Source organism: Corvus cornix, chromosome 1A, assembly GCF_000738735.6.
Source record: "Corvus cornix cornix isolate S_Up_H32 chromosome 1A, ASM73873v5, whole genome shotgun sequence".
NCBI lineage: Eukaryota > Metazoa > Chordata > Aves > Passeriformes > Corvidae > Corvus > Corvus cornix.
This window is the reverse complement of record NC_047057.1, coordinates 30,221,979-30,239,607: the sequence shown is the minus strand read 5'-3', so window position 1 is coordinate 30,239,607 and position 17,629 is coordinate 30,221,979. Positions and strand designations below refer to the sequence as shown.

The window sequence follows — 17,629 nt, the reverse complement described above, 5'->3', positions numbered from 1 at the left end:
TGCCACTCTGGTGGCTAACCTCTCCATGAAATGTTGCCTTAGAGGTGTGCTCAATAAGGAGGAAAAGTCTGCAGCAGAACCAGGAATGAAGTTTTTTTGCCCTGGACTAACTGCAGGACACCCGGGGAGCACCCTGGGAATGCAGCATATCCCTTGCACTGCCAGAAGAGTGTCATGGACTCAGAATCTGCTGGGCCAGAAATGTATCAGTTTCACCTCTCTTTCATTGGTTTTAATAAATGGGAAATTGTAAGGTGACAACACCCATATGTCTCCAAAGACGTGCTTTTACCCTTGTGTGAAGATCAACCTTTTTAAGAATGATACCTCATTGTGACTGCTTCTAAAGAGCTGACTCTGCTTTCAGGGTCTGAGAAATGTTAAGTGGTGCGAAGAATTATATACTGTTCAGACAGCACAAATAGCAATATTGGTCTCCCACAAAGTCTGCTACTGAAAGGGGAATCTGATTGTTTTCTCAGGCTGGTTTTAATCGCATCTAGTTTACACAAACATCTTGTTACTTTTATAAACAGTATTATAGTCATAGACCCTATATATTACTTGTGCCTCTCTGCTTCCAAGAAGAGCCTGTCTCTCTCTTCTCATACTCCCATTAGGTAGCTGTAGACAGCAGTAACATCCCTACTTATCCTTGTTTTCTGCAGGCTAACTCCTTCAACCTTTCCTTGTATGCCTTGCACTCCACCACCATTTTGTTTTACTCCTTCCTAGGCAAGCAAAACTCAAAATTGCCTGATGGAGGAGAATAATTTCTTCCACACTGTCACGTTCCACTGTGGGGAACTACATAGAGTTCTGTTAAAAATGCATGGTCGGGAACGAAACGAAGCTGAAACGAGGCAAACGTTGTTATCTGAGAACCATTTATTTGCAACGAAAACGAGAAGGAAAAGGAGTTCCCCGAGGAAAAGACGGCTAGAAGAGACGGGAAATAGGAAAATGGAAAAGGACTGGGGGAGAGGAGACAGAGAGAAGAACAGAGCGTTCCCCCCAGCAGGGCAGGGCGGTGCTGTCGGTGTCCAGGCGGGGCTGGGGGCTGTGCCGCTGCCTGCCCGCGGCCGGGCCCGCTCTGACCGAGCCTGCGCGGCGCCCGGCGGGCGCGGCTCTCAGCGCCACGGCCCCGGGCACGCGGTGAGCGGGCGCTCGGACGGGAGGAGCAGGACCCCGGACAGGGCCGCGGCGACCGCCTGGACTGGGGCGGCACGGCGGGCACTGACGGCTGGATTGGGACGGCAGGGTTGGATGCAGGCAGCCCAGGCAAGGACACGGGGCGAAGTGGCAAGGCAGCGGTCAGGGGCACAGGAATGCAGGACGGTGCGAGGGCGAACCGGCGAGGGCAGGAGAGCTAGAAGGCAGGCTGGGGCCAGGGCAAAGGAGGGAGGGAGCAAGCGGGGATAGCGAACAGTAGCGAGCCCCAGTGAGCAGCAGTGAGCCCTGACCCTCCCAAAGTCTGCCCGAGGACAGGGAACCACTGGCCCAGTCCAGCCTTCCTGTGCCGTCCATTGGTGGAGGCCTCTTCACGGCCTGATCGGAGCAGCCCCTCCGCAGTGTCTCCCGCTGCCTGCCTCGGGGGGTGTTGGCAGGCGAGGGCTCCGCGGAGACGAGGCTTCCCGCACTCCTGGCTGCCTCCTGCACATGGCAGGTGTACGCTCCCACCCCCCCTCTGACAGCCCTGACAACCGGAGCTGGCTAAATGGCTGAATTCAGGCTGAATTGGCTCCTCACACACGCCTTTGGTCTTCTGGCTGCGCTCCAGCTAATACAATTCAGATGAGAACTCTTCCAGGCCTTCACTCTGTGACCCTGGGGTCTGGAGTCATGATGGCCAGGCCTTCCATCCCAGCACATCGTGCTGGCACATACAGAGGCATTACAGAACTGTACACTACTAAACAAATATAGGCTCCTCTGGCTCACTAAACATGAACAAAAGTGAATTTATGTGTTCCATGTGTTCCCTGCTAAATAATAAGCAGTGAGCTCTTCCCAGTGTGTGTGAGTGGAAGTATGTTTATCTCACAGTAGGTAAGTGCAGAAATAAGCTATGGTGGACACATGTCTGGTCATGCAGTGGGACAGGCATTGGGCCCCAGGGAAGAGGGATCCATGAGCAGGCTAGCCTGGCATGTAATCCTGCTGGAAACCTTTCTTTACTCACAGCTGAAGGGCCTCCATGAGAGGTGGCAGCAGAAGTGGAAGCTACCCAGATGAAATGTTCTGTCAGGTTGGATCTGAGCTTGGCTGTTTCTGATGAATTGTTCAGGATGTAGCAAGTCATTGCAGCTGCTGCAGAAACTAGCCTCCTAAAATGAGGATGGAGATCAAAATATCAAAAGTTTAAATCCTTTTCTTTCTGGACCTGTATGTTTTCCAGATCTTAAAAGAAACAGAGGTTTCAAAGCCATGCCTAATATGATGCTCCTAGAGCCCCTCAGTCTGAGCAGCTCTCACTGCCCAAGTCACAGGTGTCAAACCAGTGGAACATTTGAGAGCTTGAATCACTCACTCACATTTGGGCAGAACATGGCAGCAGCTGTGAGAAACCCCAGGCACTCAGTAGTCAGCTGAAAATGCAGTTCTCTACCCTTAGCAAAAGGCAGAGTGAAAAGAAACTGGATAAATTGCAACAGGATTTCTCGTATATATCAGAACAGAAAGGGATATAATAGCTCAATATTACTCAGCTATTATATTTAAAAACACATAAAACCATAGTGTTATACTCCATAATATCCAGCAGCGTCAATGTACTCCTTGGTGAATTCATCATTCCTTTGCCATGCTGCTTTGTTTGCTCAGCTTCATTCCATGTAGAGCATGGATAATATGTTCCTCCTAGCACACATGGACACTTTCAGAGCAGACACAGGCTTGTGGTGAAAATCTTCAGGTAGCCCCTGCCTTTGCTCAGGCAATGCTTGAAGCCAGGAATAATTGCCCTGACAGTGCAAGATGTTCCCAAAAGTATTCTGAAAATAATGGAGGGGGGAAAGGGCACCACTGAAATAATTTTTTTTAGGTGAAGAAGTGGAACAACAGAAGGCATAGGGTAAAAATCTAGAGGATGTTTTTCTCTGTTCCTGACATCATTCAAATAGAAAAAAAGACAAAAAGAAAATTGTGTGTCAAGTTCTTTGAAATAGTATGAGTAATACCTTACACCCTTCCCAAAGCCTAGACTCAGACGATAAGCCTTTAAGTAGCAGACTGAAGGGTATTAAAGAAGCTAGCTAGTGACCATAAGCCCCTTCTAGGGGGGTTGAATAATTTTTGGAGATGTTTTTCTCTCCCTCTATTGAGATTATACAGACACTGAGGTAAATTACCTCCATTCTTAGTCATTATAGTGAATTACCTTTTGTTAAGTGTTAAGAACCTCCAGTTTTCCTTTTTACTTAAAAATATTGGGCAGCAATAAATGCACTCTGCAGTGGCAGGAGTCATTGCAACAGGGAGAGATAGTAGTGTCACAAAGGAAATACCCTCTGCTGTCTGTAGTCATACTTAATATTATAAGCACAGTAAGTCAAAAAGTACAGTAGAAAAGCAGTTAATATATAGTAAATTACAGTCATGACTCTGAAACTTGTGTTTGTTATTAGGAATCCTATTTCATAAAATTAATCACATGAGTTTTATTTAATATTCTTTTTTAGCTCTTCCTCTAAGTTCGCTGTAGTCAGTTGCAAGTGCAGCTTTTCATACTTGCCCTGTGAAGCTCATTATTGCCAGACAGACTGAAATAAACTTGGGGATAAGAAGAAATTGGGTTTTTTTGGAAAGGAAACACAGGATGTTGCAACCTTTTTCAGAACATGCCAGTTATTCTTCTACACAGAACTTAATACATTTACCAACTATCCTCAGTTTCATTCTGCAAAATTTGTGAATATCAATATTTTAAAAGAGCACTCTGAGCTCTCTTGTGCATAGTTATGTATTGACAGTGTATGTGTGAAGACAAAAAGACTACTTAAGCCAGAACCTGCCCACTTTCGTCAGCAGATCTCCTCAAGAAGTCAATGGACTATTGAATTCCTCAGTAAGTCCTTTTTTTAACTTGTTTCTGGCACATGGAGTGTTGTTTGCCTAATGTCTGGCCATGTCTCACCTAATTGCATTCCTGCCATCAGTATCTTTGAGAGCATCTTTAATATCTTTGTGTCCATGTGTGTGGCGCTAAGCAATTGCACAGACTCATCAGAACACTTGTTGTAAGGGACTTGTGGAGAGCAGCTGGTCCAGTCTCCTCCACAAGGAGTGGCTGACATGAGCACCAGCTCATTTCAGGCATGACTTTGCCTTGTAAAGCCTCAAAAACCTTCAAGGACAGTGACTCTGCAGCCTCTACTCCCTCACCAACCTGTTCCCGATTTGCACTACCGTTCTCCTCATATCGGGTCTGAACCTCCCACACTCTGGTGGCTCCTGCCCCATGTCTGGGCTGCCTGGCCCAACTGAGAAGGGCCTGCCTCTGTAATCTTTGTAACTACACTTTAAGTAGTTGTAGTTTGCTCTCGTGCCTCCTTTTATCTTCCCCCAGCTTAAACAAACATCCCTTTCCCAAACTTTCCAATTTTGAAAAATTCAAAAGTTTCTGTCTAGCTGAAATAATGCAGCACCTTGAATTTGCAGGATCTGAGTGAGAATTCAGGTTGCTTGAGATGGCAGGAGGTATCACTGCCCCTTTTAAACTCCAAAAAATTGTGAAAAAGCCCTAATCTTTAATGTGTACTTCTAAGGGTAAAACATAGCAAGAGTCAAATAATACTGAAAAGATTCTTGCAAAAAGCTTCCTAACCCTTTTAAGGTGGGGATTTGGGCCTGTGTATACGTAGATCTGTAGGGTTAGGTGCTTTGAATGCAGCTGGTTTACCATCACCAGGATTACTTTGACTTGTAGTGTATTAGTGTATAGCAGACAGCCACAACAAAATTGCAAAATACACTTTGCTTTGCCCTGCACACTGTCTCAGTGACAGTGAAAATGAATACAGAGTGAAAACTAAACTCAGAGCTACAAGAAAATCTCCTTCAACTTCAGAAGATAGTATTTGAGCAAGAAGAAAACACAGATAAAGGCTCTTGTGTCAAGAGGAAAGTAGCATGAGTCAGAGAGCAGCAATTACTACAAAACAGGAAAATGTTAAGGAAGCATTGAACACAACCTCAGGTTCCATAAAAACAAAGCCAAAATACAGAAAAAAATATGCTTAGTATTTTGGTAAAAAAATCTCCAGCATGTTCAGTACAGTCTTGTTTCATGCTGTAAAGCCTTTTTGTCAACCTAGGCTCCAGGCACAGCAATGTAAGCAGCCACAAGGACAGCAGCACAGCCCTGACCTGCCTTGCCCAAGCCCATATCCTGGAGGCTGACCACCAGCTGCATAGGGGCAGAGGCAGGCAGCAGAACATGCTGGACTTCCCCCAACAGTACCCCAGTGATACCCATGTTTGGGGGATCTCAAGTACCAAGCTCTGGGCCAGCATCTCCAGTTCACACAACCCGACGAGCTCTTGATTGCTCTTTGCCTCAGACAAGGGCTCTGAGCAATGGCTGAGGGTTTTGCTTCCTAAAGAGCATTATAGTGTTCAGAAAATGGAACCTGTTGGTGTGGCAAATGTGGGAGGTTGTGCTTGAGGGGCAAAGGACCACTGAGCCTTTTCTAATGGCACTGCCACCACTTCCAGCTCTAGGCTCTGCCAAAAACCTGTGCTCTGGAAACACCCTTCTAGCTGAAGAAGACTCTGGAAACACACACTTGACAGCCACAGTAGATTGTTCCTGCTTTCTCTGTTCAGGAAATGTGGCCTCAGTCCTCAGATCTGCCATGCCTGGAAATTTCTGCTGTAAGTGATGGCAGGTATTACTGCAACAGGAGTTTTTTCTGTGAGACATAAGGTAGCCAAAAAGCATGAGAAGAGAAAAATATAACATCTACCAAGTATCACAGTTGTAGCTGCAGTTAATTTGGCTTCCTCAGAGAATGGGTAAACAGGGTTCTGGGCAGGGAAAACAGTCCCTGGTGAGCTTCAGAGTGCTCCATAGGCACTGAGGTGTCTAACAGAGCTTATAGTATGATCCCAAAAATTAACAGAGAGCTTTATTTAGTAGCATTTGGAGGAAAAGTAGCCAAGAGTACACTTGGCTCTTTGAATGTAAGTGGAGCTACTGTGTCTGCATGACTCTGTGGCAGAGACATGTCACACAGAAAGCTAGTTCCAGCTACAAGAGGCAAGGGTGTGATGGATATCACAAGGTTGTGCTTTCTTTTGTTCACTGTTTCCAGCTTTTTAATCAAGAATTTAATCCTGTTCTTTGTCAGAAAACAAAAAGAAAATGTATTTTTTTTCTTTGAACTCTTGCATGACCTCAAGCAATACTAGCAAATACAAAGTTTTCTTTGCAAATAGTGAAATCAAACACAGTCAAGCCGAAGGCAAAACAGAAAGGGCTCTGCAATCCTTGAGTTACTGTGTGCCTCCATTCAGTGTGAAGATTGGACACTGACATTTGTGCTCTGCTGAAAGACGTCTTTCCTGCTGGAGATTAAGCAGTGCTTTTCTAGTTAGGGATAGGCAGAAACAACTGGCAGAGTAAAAAAAAACTGTGTTAAAAACTCTGTTAGCTGGCTCTTCTCTGCAGAAAAAATTGCCTACAGGCATGTGAATGGTTCCTGCCAGCCCCACCTGCCCATACGCCTTGCCTGGCATCTTTGAGGCATCAGGTGCTAGGACAGGGGCACTGCTGAGCACCATCAACCCTGATGACTGCATCCCCCCGTGCACTGAGGAAAGATCCACACAACTACCATGATGTGGCTACAGAGAAAATTGTGCCACACTGCTTAGACTCGGTGGGAATCAGAGATAGACATAGATACTTGTGGTATTTGAAAAGGAAATTAACTCTAACCTTGATTATTATTTATTTAATCAGGTTCAAAAAATGCATCAGAAGTAATTTGCACAGCTGTTGCTGATTTGTTAGTACATCTGTCCCCAAATCTCCCTGCTGTTTTCTTTATGGTTTGCAATCTTATTTTCCTTTGTTTAAAGAAATGTTTTTCTCTCCCCTATTGTTACATGAAACAGCCACATGAACAACAGTGCAACAAGGAGGCTGCCCATACCCGCAGCCCTGTCAAGGGTGCAAAGCAAACAGGATCAAGAAGAGCAGAGCTGCCTCCCTTAGCTCCCTCTGCAGCTCTGCTCCCTCACCCTAGCAATGGCACAGGACAATTTGGTGCCATACTTGTGCTGAGACCTGCCTTAACACATTAAGGTCAGCTATTCTTTGTCATATGCCTTAGAGGGAAAGCCTGTTTCCCTCATCAGACCAGCTGATGAAATGGAAGACACAGCGTGCTTTCAGACTCAAAGTCCATTCTACCAGACTAGGCCCAAAAATTTGTTCATTTTTCCAGCTATGTGCTAGGTTTAAATCAAGATAGGACCTCTGGCTCCAAACCTTGCACCTCTTAATCTTTGGATTGCACTACTTTTGGCATCGTATGGCATGACTGGCTTTACAATCAGTTGCCTTTTCAAGGGAATGCAGAACTGAGGGAGACAGAGCTTATTTTTGTTAAACTATTTGTCTGAGTCTATATTGGAACTCAGACTTTTTTGGAGGGGGGGAACTCTGAAACCAGCACACCACAGCCAGTGCTGGAAGCAAGCAAGCAGAAGGCCTGGTCACAGTGGAGCAGGCTTGGGTTCCCACAGGTTGTCACCCAGCCTGAGCTAAAACAGTCTGAGTGCTCCACAGGAAATTCTAAGAATTAAAAATTACATCCCCTCACTTGCTCTCCTGCCTTCACAGTCAAGCCAGTCTGAGGGCTTTAATCACAAAGCCTACATGGGTGGGAGGGCTGGAGGGTTTAGTTGTGGGTTTTAATTATGGTCATTATGTAATTGGATAAAATGCTACAGTAAATTCTGCAGTATTACAGGCACATCGCAGGTAATTAAATACTTCTCCACAGGCCTATGTTGCCATTATATGAATAACATTTGTCACTGAACATATGCCTCCTCAGTTCCAATTACATTAAATATTTCAACTGGGAAACTAAGGCACAGATCAAACAGCCCATTTGAAAGCACACACTTCGGACCAAGCCTGGACAGGCAGTGCAAGATGGAGCTCTCTAGTCACAGAGTTAAGAACAGTGTGGGAGCAAATAGATATTTCTCCCAGAACTTATTTTCCAGGCTCTTTACTATTGTGCTACTGCAAGTTTAATGCATGTACATTATTCAAAAATCCAGACTGTCAAATGAGAGTGTGATCAAGCCTGGGTGAAGCGTTCTGAGGATAAGCATTTTGTAATAGGGCTAAGCTCAGAGAGCAAATAGCTCCGGTAACTGAGATGTTTGCCCTCAGTGTGCTCCAATAAACTGATTTACCTTTCTTCTTTTTTTTCCCCTTTTTTTTAAAGAGCTGACGCAAGTTTGTCAAAGGGTGTTGTTGGGTGTAGCAGCTGTTGATTGGTTTATCCCATACACTCCCATTTGTCTTTAAATCACTGTTCAACTGCTCTAGGTTGCATATGAGTAAACTTTTTCTTACAGGTGCAATTCCTAAAAGATATCACCTGCAGTGAGGAAAGGAACCTGCTCAACTCAGAGGTAAACTTTCTTTGTTTATAAAATTTGATCAATGTAGTTTAGACACCAGCCACATCTTCAGAAATTGGAAACTATAAATTTAACTAATCTTTAAATATAAGTGCAATATGAAGGATGGGCTCCTTAAGATTTAGTGACATGGTAATTTGCACTGGCAGATATCTTTGGTATTTCTTCAGGAATGAAGTTTAGTCTTCTCTTTTGTACAGAAAATCAAAACCTAAGCAACCATAGAGGCAGCAAAAGTATTCAAAATTGTCTAGTCAATTAAGAAATGAATGATTGCTTTCCTTTGCAGCCCTCAGCTATCTTCTGAGAATTTTTTTCCAGGCTCTTAAGTTACTTGGCTAATATTTCTTTAAACAAACAAATTTGTGAAGGTGGGATTTACATTTTAATTGTTTATTTCACAGCTGCAACACTTACTTCATTTTGAAATAGCCACAGAGACAATAATGTTATAAAGTCACTTTCATGAAGACAAAGAATCTGGCAGAATCTGCTAAATCGGATACCATGGCAGAGATTACAAATACTGATATTGCAAAAATCAGGAAAGTGTTAGTCATATCTATGACCCGGCATTATTTGCCCAGTGGTTGTCCATTCGCCTAATGTTCTAACTGCAGACTGGACAGAAATCAATAACATTGTGAAATCAGATGCCAAAAATTTCATCATTTTCCGAATCATTGCTGAAAACCATTACTTAATAAATGATGTAGAACAGTACCCTGTACTTGAAGAGGAAAATTAGTTTTAAAGAGATAAATAACTGCCCTCTAATAATAGGTGAATTTCTTTTGCAATGAGTATTTCCAGTTTAATACCATACTTTAAGAAAAATCTTTTCTGTTCAGCCAAATGCTACAAGAGACAGCAAAAACATCACTGTATTGAAGCCGAGTTTGAGGAATACTGGAAATCTAAGAGATTTCTCTTGTATGTTTAGGCACCAGAATCATAACTGAAGCAGAAAGCGTTATATCCCAGAGAAGCTAAAGCTGATAAACTTTGGTGTTTCTCCTCCAGTATTAAAAGGCTACGCTTCTGGCAGGACCCAGGCCTGCCCAACATTGGTTGCTGTGCTTTCATGCCATCCCTGCCCTGGTTCCTTGTTTTCCCCTGGGACCAGCAATCCAGCCAGCACAAACCCCTGAAGGGGTGCAACTGAGCACCGGATGCCAGTGCATTTCCCTTTATCTAAATATCTTGCAGGCTGAGTAACGACTCCAGAGGCACAGGGTCACCCCATGTCCCCCTCAGGTGAAGAAGTGACAGCTCTGCCTCTTCCAGTGCCTGTACATCTTCCCAAACCCCTCAGTATCTGCAGTACTAGGAACCTGAAGATATGGATTGCCACCAGCTAAGGACCAGCTCTGTCAAGTTCTACTGAAGTTCAAAGGCACCATTGGTCATAATCAGTTATCAGTGTTTGCAGGATTCAAATCTAATAGCAGGCCTGTTTTATGGGTCTCATTCTCCCCACTTCTATGCCAGTGGCTTTCAGCTCATGGTTTGCAAACCTCTTGAGCTCTACCAGCCTCTCCCTAAAAAGTTACAACTGCAAGAAAGCAGATTCTCAACAGACTTAATTTTGCCACCTGAGGCTTTGTACTTTCACAAGAAGACTTTTAGGAATTCACAGATTAAAAACAATAAAATAGAATAGAAAATCACTTCTCTATTCGGTAATTCCACAGCCTCTTGAAATGATGCCCATAAATCAGATGACTTGTGTAAATGTTTGACAGGGCAACATCCAGATTATTCTTAGGCTGTAACATGTACTTTCAGTCAGTTTTTCCAAATTGTTTGCTGTGCTGCACAAGCTTTCATCCTCAGCCCCTAACCTTTGTGCAGCTTAACTCCTGGCAACTTTTTTGCTTACTTTTCCTCCATTTCCCATCTCTTTGAAGATCTGTGTTTTTTGGACTGCCACTTCTGGAAAAGAAATTTCTCCAACAAGAGTCAGGCAGTGCACACAGGGGAGATTTTACTCTTTACCAGAACAGGGATAGCACAGTTAGATTTGTTTGCCTGACTTTTACACCACAGATTGAAAATAAGCATCAAGAATTGGAAAAACTCTTTTTCTCAGACAGGGCAGAGTCTGCGTTTGAAGACAGTTCTGTGAATGAAACCACAGTTGTTAGGGCTCTGTCAGGGGTGGAGGGGTGAGGAGGGAGTGTTACTGGTTTTTTATCTCATGGAGTTATTCGTATCCTGAGCGGGCAGAATCCCCCAGGCACTGGAATTTGATTGCCAGCAGCTCTGCCCTGATGCCTGAGTCACTCATCCCCTCACGCACACAAACGCTCTGTGAGGCAGCAGAAAGAATTAAACCCAGCCACTCTCTCTGGTAGGAAATTTCCTAATGCACTGTGATATTGCTTCTCCTTTTCAGTTGTCTGGTCTGGGTGAATGCTTTTAGTAAGAAGCAATGAATTTGACATTAATTTCTGGCCTGGAGTCAGTTTTAATCTCCAGGGTTGGTATTTAAAGTTTATATTTGCATTTTAGACACCTGCACTCCAACATCTTGCCACTACAGATGCTTGTAAATGTTCTTAATAACAGCATATGATCAGTATCAGAGGATAGTGAAGGTCTGGTCATCAGCTGGACCTACACACCCATAAATGCAAACCCAGGAGAAAGGCTATTAAATAGTTGCAGATTTAGTGTTACAAAGAGCTAGACTCAGAAATTATTTGTTGCCGTGTTTTCTGATACTGTTATTATGGAGTGTTGAGCTGCATTTGGCATATGATATTCATGAAAATTGTCATGAATCTGGCCGGTGTGCCTGATTGCAGGGCAGCAGGTAAATGACCAGGAAACTCTAACTCGGGCCCCAAGCGTGCCGGCAGTGTGCTCTCTGATCTGTGCTCACTCCCTTCACTGGTGTCCCCTCAGCTGTGGAATGGAAATAGAGAATGCATCAAGGAATATCTTTGGGAAGGGAGAAGTATTGCAGAACTGCAGCATTTCTTACACAGTGTTTTCCTCTTGAATCTGGTAATAAACAAAGGAATTTATGTGTGTATCTTCAGATTAGTCTGTAGCACACAGCTGCTGAAATCCCAGAGGTGAAGTTCTCTTTGTAAATTTGGGTTATACAGTTTCATTTGGCCCATACAAGAAATAAAGAGTTAAGCATTTATTCCTATAATTTTTAAAAGGCAGGAATTTTTCTAATGGGGTAAAGATAATCGGTCTTATATCCATGTAGTTATCCTGTGTGAGACAGAGCTTCTAGTGATGGGTCAAGTAAGAATTAAACATCAGTCCACTGAAAAACAGAAACTGGCCTATCAGAATTGCACCTCCTAATTATCAAAAAATGGTCATACAGATGCTCACCTCTGTCAGATCCCAGTGAAAGGGTCTACAAAATCTACAAAACATTTAAACCCGTGGCAGTGTTAATCTTACAACAAACAGGAAAGCCAGCTATACTCCTTTTTTAACAGCAAGCATTTCTGCATCACCCTCCCTTAGAAATTCAAAAGCAGCAGTTCATGAAATTATTTTCTGCTGGCTTTGTATTTTTTCCAGATGCTGGACATCCGCTGTGCATCTGTTGCCCTCTGCACTCTTTACCATCTGAAGGGAGGCAGGAGAACCAAGTGCTGGCATATAAAGAGCATTCACACTGGTTTATCTAATTTGAAGAAAACTCTAATGAGTTCTTTGTGTTTTGTTTGCAGAACAGAGTGTTCTGGCAGTCCCTGCATGATACAGAGGATCTGCAAGCAGACGGCGCGGTGCTGTTTACCCTGAAGAAGCGAGTGTGTGTGCTGGAAAGCGCTGACCGTTCTAATGGATCGCATGGAGCTGCAAAAAGTCAACATCGAACCTGATGGCCAGAGCAACAGTGGGGAAAGCCTCGAAGACAGCTACGCAGAGCCGGCTGATTCAGAAAAGGCTGCAATTAGGAGGTAAGCATTTACCTGTTTTGTTAAGGCTGGAGAGCAGTAATCAATAAACAAGCTTCACTAATGGCATCTGGGACATTTTCCCACAGCACTGACCCTCCCTGCTCTGTGCTCTGGAGGATGGTGTGCCCAGAACAGCAAGGCAGCCCAGGTCCCCCCTTGTGTGCCACCACCTGGACTGACATCTGCAGGCTCGCAACACAGAGAACCCCTTGGCAATTTCCAGCTACTCCAGTCGGATAGTACATGTGTAAATTAATACACTCTCAGAGCAGTTCAACCTGAGCACACTGAGGGAGAACGCTTTCCAGGGCAAGGTATGGAGGGCAGCAGGGAGAGCCCACCATAGCACTAGGACCTGCATGGCTGGAAAAAGTCATCTCAAAACGAGCCATCAGTCTCTAGCTCTCGGCTCACTGCACCCCTCAGCACCTCAACGCGGCAGTGGCAAGGCCCTTTGTTCCCCAGATGTGAAGCATGTGCTCAGCTTTAGCGTGTTGCTGGCAGTACATAATTCTGTTTTTCAACATCTGCAGTCAAATGTAACTTGAAGATTACTGGGTCTAAAACTTAATTCCAAATCAAAGCAAAGATCTACTAAACATGCCAAAAGAGAGTTTCCACTGATGACAAAAGGCACTACTCAAATAAAATGTCTGTCATAAGCTCTAATATTTTCTTACTTTTCTTTGTGTTCAGTCCCCTTGCTAGTGATGATGCAGAAAGTCAAAAGTTCCTTACAAATGGGTATCTGGATAAAAAGAAATTGGAAGACTATAATGAAGAATATGTAAGTTTTATTCATTTTTAATGAACGAATGAATGATTACAAAGTATATCTTATTGACCTGAATTTTTTCTGAAAGATTCAGTAAGCAAAATTACTTTGGAGCTCAGCCAGCGTAATTTTTGCTTTCAAAGAATTAACACATTTTCTAACAGTTACTGCAGCAAACCGTTTCTGTTGTCGTAATTACAAGTAAAACCGAGTCTTTCCTTCACAAGTAATCAGAAAAATTCCTCAGATTATACTTGAGCTTCAGTAACATCTCCATGTAATTTCAGCTGAGATGTGCAGACAGGGTGGGTTAGCATCCATTTTCCTGACAGGACGTTTGGCTCAGAAGGACTTTGTTGTTCCTATGGCCAGGTAGATCTGTGCCTTAGTGCATGCACGCTTGTATTTCTAGTTTCCAGCATCTGTGTAAATGAACCGACCTCCAGCTGCATAGCTTTAAAGAAAGGACATTACTGTTTCAGCTTTATGATGCTGAACATTACATGGTCAGCACACCTTCAACTCCCTAGACAACTCCTCATGCAAGTGGAAGCACAGCACCAGTTCCTGGGGGGTGCATGTGCACGTGCATCCCCTGCTCAGGATTTAATGTTAATTTTTAGTGAATTCGATGAAATAAAAAGCATTATTTTATCAGTTGAATAACAGATTTTATTAATGAATGATCATATAAAATCAAAAATATTATTTGTGATTGTAAGTTAAGATTAAGAGCCATGTTCCCTTCTTTTGCACTTGGTGTCAGTTGTAACTCACTCAGACACCATCCCCTCTCTCCTGGTTTTGTCCTCTTCCATTCTTCTGCTTCCAATCCTACGCACACAACGCTCCTTTCTTTCCTCCCCCAGACACACTTTTTGCTTCCCAAAGGAAAAAGCACATCGTACTTGGAGAAATATTCAATAATCTGTTGTATAAATCTTTTAGAAACTCTGAATATTTAAAAATCAATAATTGGAAAGTCTATTTGATAACAGCATGTATTTCCATAGAGGCTAGCCAACACAGCCAGTGTAACTGTGTCACCTTAGTTGCCTGTCAGGAATGTGGGGCCTCCTCCTGACTGAGACAATGAAAGACTGGGAAGAGGCAAACACTACCAGCACAGCTATCTTGGGGGTAAAGAGACTCCTTATCATGGCTAGTGCCTCTGGGCTTGGGAGCCTTGAGAAATTTCGCTCCACCTCTAGGGATCAAGGGGAAAACCAGCAATGAGGATAATTAGCCAGTCATGCTTAGTAAAATGCAAGTGAACTGCCATTTTCTGTTCTTGCACCCAACAGCACAGGGGTAGAACTTCCTTTGGAATGTCCTCGTTCAACCTCAGCAATGCCATTATGGGCAGCGGCATCTTAGGGCTCTCCTATGCCATGGCCAACACAGGAATTATCCTTTTCATGTAAGTACATACAAGGAGAAGCAAATAGTTTATAAGCAGGGGCCTGGAGCTGAAGTTTTTATGATTAGAGAGGTATGTTAAGCTTGGTTTGTTGGCTGAAGGTTCTCATAAGATCCTCTGTAATGAAAACATTTCAGCTTCACCACAAGGAACCATCCACTGCTGAAAACCCTTCTATTTATTTAATATTTTAGACATCCTTTGTATTAGGAACACAGTTGTGAATTGATACTGTGCAATCAAAAAACAGAAGGAAAGAACAGTATACTACTGGTCCTAAAATATCAAGAGCAATCTTGCCAGTTCAGTATGGGAATCCAACAAGGGAATTAAATTACCCATAAATATATTTACATCATTCCAACTATCTAATCACTGTGTAGAAATGGAGGAAGAATATTCGATATAATCTGAAATGGCAGCATGCTTTGAGTGCAAAGGGGTTCACAGATTTAATGTTGCTGCTTCAAGTCTGTTTGTACTCAATGTGCCCAAATGACAGCACTGGTCTGTGACTGACAAGCAGTATCTGCACAGAACGAGTTTTGATAGTAACATACAGCCATGGGAAGTTTTTTAATTGGTGGCTAACATGTGGCTCCTTTTAATGAGACAAGCTATCAAAAATTAATCTTGGTTTTCTTTTTTTAATAACTGGTTTTAATTTTAGCTGAAGCCTTAATTTTAGCCTCCCATGAGACTGAAATAAAGCGTGATATTACGGTATGGCAATAAGCCATTATTTGTCATAACTGAAATCTAGCATGTTTTTATACAGCTTCTTGCCTGTGGGGACTGTGTAACTGTGACAGCAACAACATTCAAAATGTTACATGCAGCTTCTAGTTGCTAAGAAGCATTTCCTGTTTTGCCCATGTAATTTCTAACTGAAAATTAACTGTAGATTGAAATGCTGTTCTGTATAAGTGCTTCATAATACCTGCACTCAACTGGTTTAGATATAGTATTTGCAGAGCAAAAAATGGAAGCCAGTTCTAAAATTGACTGCATCAGGGTCAGAAAAATGTAGGATTTTTTTTTCCTCCAGCTTTCTCTGAGCAGTTGTGCTAACTAGTATGTCCATAAATGATCACTGTAAAGAAAACTGTGATACGTTAAGCCTCACTAACAGGAGAAAAATACCTTTATAATATGTTTCTTTTGAAACTGTTCATTCTGACTGGTTGCTGAAAGTCTGGTACAAGCCTATGATACTGGCTCTTTCGGCAGTGCTAAAGCAGGGGGTAATGCTAAAGCAAAAAACAAAGGCATGCCCACCCACAGCTCACTGTCTTTACTGTGCTATTTCCATATTTCCTGCATGAAAACATTCTCTGTTCTGGTAGAGGAAGGAGTTTTATTTAAAAGTATAAACTTGTGTGTAGATATTGTTACCCCCACAGCATTTATCCACTTGCTTGAAGTTCCTCTGTTTTCACAGATCATGATGTTAGCGTTAGTGGGATAGAAAAATACCATCTACTGAATGGAAACTACTGGACATGAATTCTAATTTAGATCATGCTGGCAGCATTGTCTGAATTTTTGTAATTACTGTTCTCATGTTGCCCGAGTGCTTTCATGCTGGAAGGTATTCTACAGGGTGAAGGCAAATAGAGGGCTCCTAAAACTCAGAAGCTCCCCCAAAGTTCCCATTACATCCTTCCCACGGGGGAAGTTTACAGTGGCATGGAGCCTGCACCAGAGTAACGCTTCTGCTGCACAGCATGATTTAGCAAGTGCGACCAGGAGGACTTTGGTTTACCCCACCTCATGTGTCAGGGCATGGAGACCATGTCTCTGAATAGCATCTGTATGGGTGCCCCTGAACAAGGAGGATGCCATCTCAGCAGGATGCACTGTCTTGATCCCCCCTTGCCATATGAGCCCACAGCAGGAGACAACCCTGCCCACAGGAAGGTGGTAGCACTGTCTGTCTCTCTTGAAGAGGGACACTTTACAGGAAATCATGATGGTCTGGTGGTGGTCACCTGGCCCCAGGGCCTCTGTCTGGTCCTAGACTAACTCATTTAAGAACTTGGCTGTCAGTGTCTCCCATATCTGTACCAAGCCACATGTTCAGTGGAGTGGAAGGTGTGGGCACAGCCTCCTGTTAAGCCATGGAACAAAGTGCATCCATATTTTCTATCTCTGTCAATGTTATCATCGCATTCCCTTCCTCACCAGCACTCATGCAGGCTGATGACAAGGTGCTTATGGTGATAGGATACGCTGTCCACAGTGCTATGCCCTGAAAATGTCATACAAAGCTACATTTTTCACAAGCAGTTTACAAGAGGCAGGTAGCTGAAATCACGTAGGATGCACCTGTTGTGTGGAAGGAACATGGCAGTAGTCAGAATTACTGAATTCAGGCACTGGTACCATCAAGCAGACTAAGGCTAGAAGACTCAGCTACCAGTGCTCCAAGAGCAGGTTTTCCAGTGTTGTGCCATGCTTTAGCATTATGCAAGATTTCTAATGTACTTACACAGCAGGCAGCTAACCTCCACTGCACAATGATACAGCAGAAGTCAAAAGCAGTGACCAGGTAGGAGGTAGCATTAAAGTTGTCCCAGTCACGATTGGTTTTGTGTTTCATTTTTGTGGATTTTTTTGAAAGCTCTGATTAAGAGAGAGATGAAAATGAGAAGTCAGAGAGCAGGTAAGAGTCCAAAGACCAGATTCTTTCATAGAAACCTGTTTACTTTAGTAGGATCTTATTAAGATACAACATTCTGTCCGTGTAGAATAGCACAGAACTGGCACTTACTGGACTTAAGCCTTCAGGGGCTTTTAGAATGTATAAGGTGCAACTGTACTCACAAGTAA

The 17,629-nt window shown here is 43.3% G+C and overlaps 1 protein-coding gene across 2 annotated transcripts in view; it reads left to right on the top strand.

Annotated features, from left to right (window-relative positions):
- The first annotated feature begins 1,179 nt into the window (after window positions 1-1,179).
- The window catches only part of SLC38A4 (solute carrier family 38 member 4), a 29,108-nt gene continuing 12,658 nt past the window's right edge, over window positions 1,180-17,629 (top strand). The window contains exons 1-5 of one of the 2 annotated variants that reach the window (XM_019279823.2): window positions 1,180-1,281; window positions 8,602-8,658; window positions 12,372-12,602; window positions 13,299-13,389; window positions 14,682-14,797. In XM_019279823.2, coding sequence (XP_019135368.1) covers window positions 12,484-12,602; window positions 13,299-13,389; window positions 14,682-14,797 — 326 coding nt within the window. In that variant the 5' untranslated portion in view covers window positions 1,180-1,281; window positions 8,602-8,658; window positions 12,372-12,483. Of the gene's footprint in view, window positions 1,282-8,601; window positions 8,659-12,371; window positions 12,603-12,688; window positions 12,917-13,298; window positions 13,390-14,681; window positions 14,798-17,629 lie in introns of those variants that run through there. The other variant, XM_019279824.3, reaches the window with a different exon arrangement.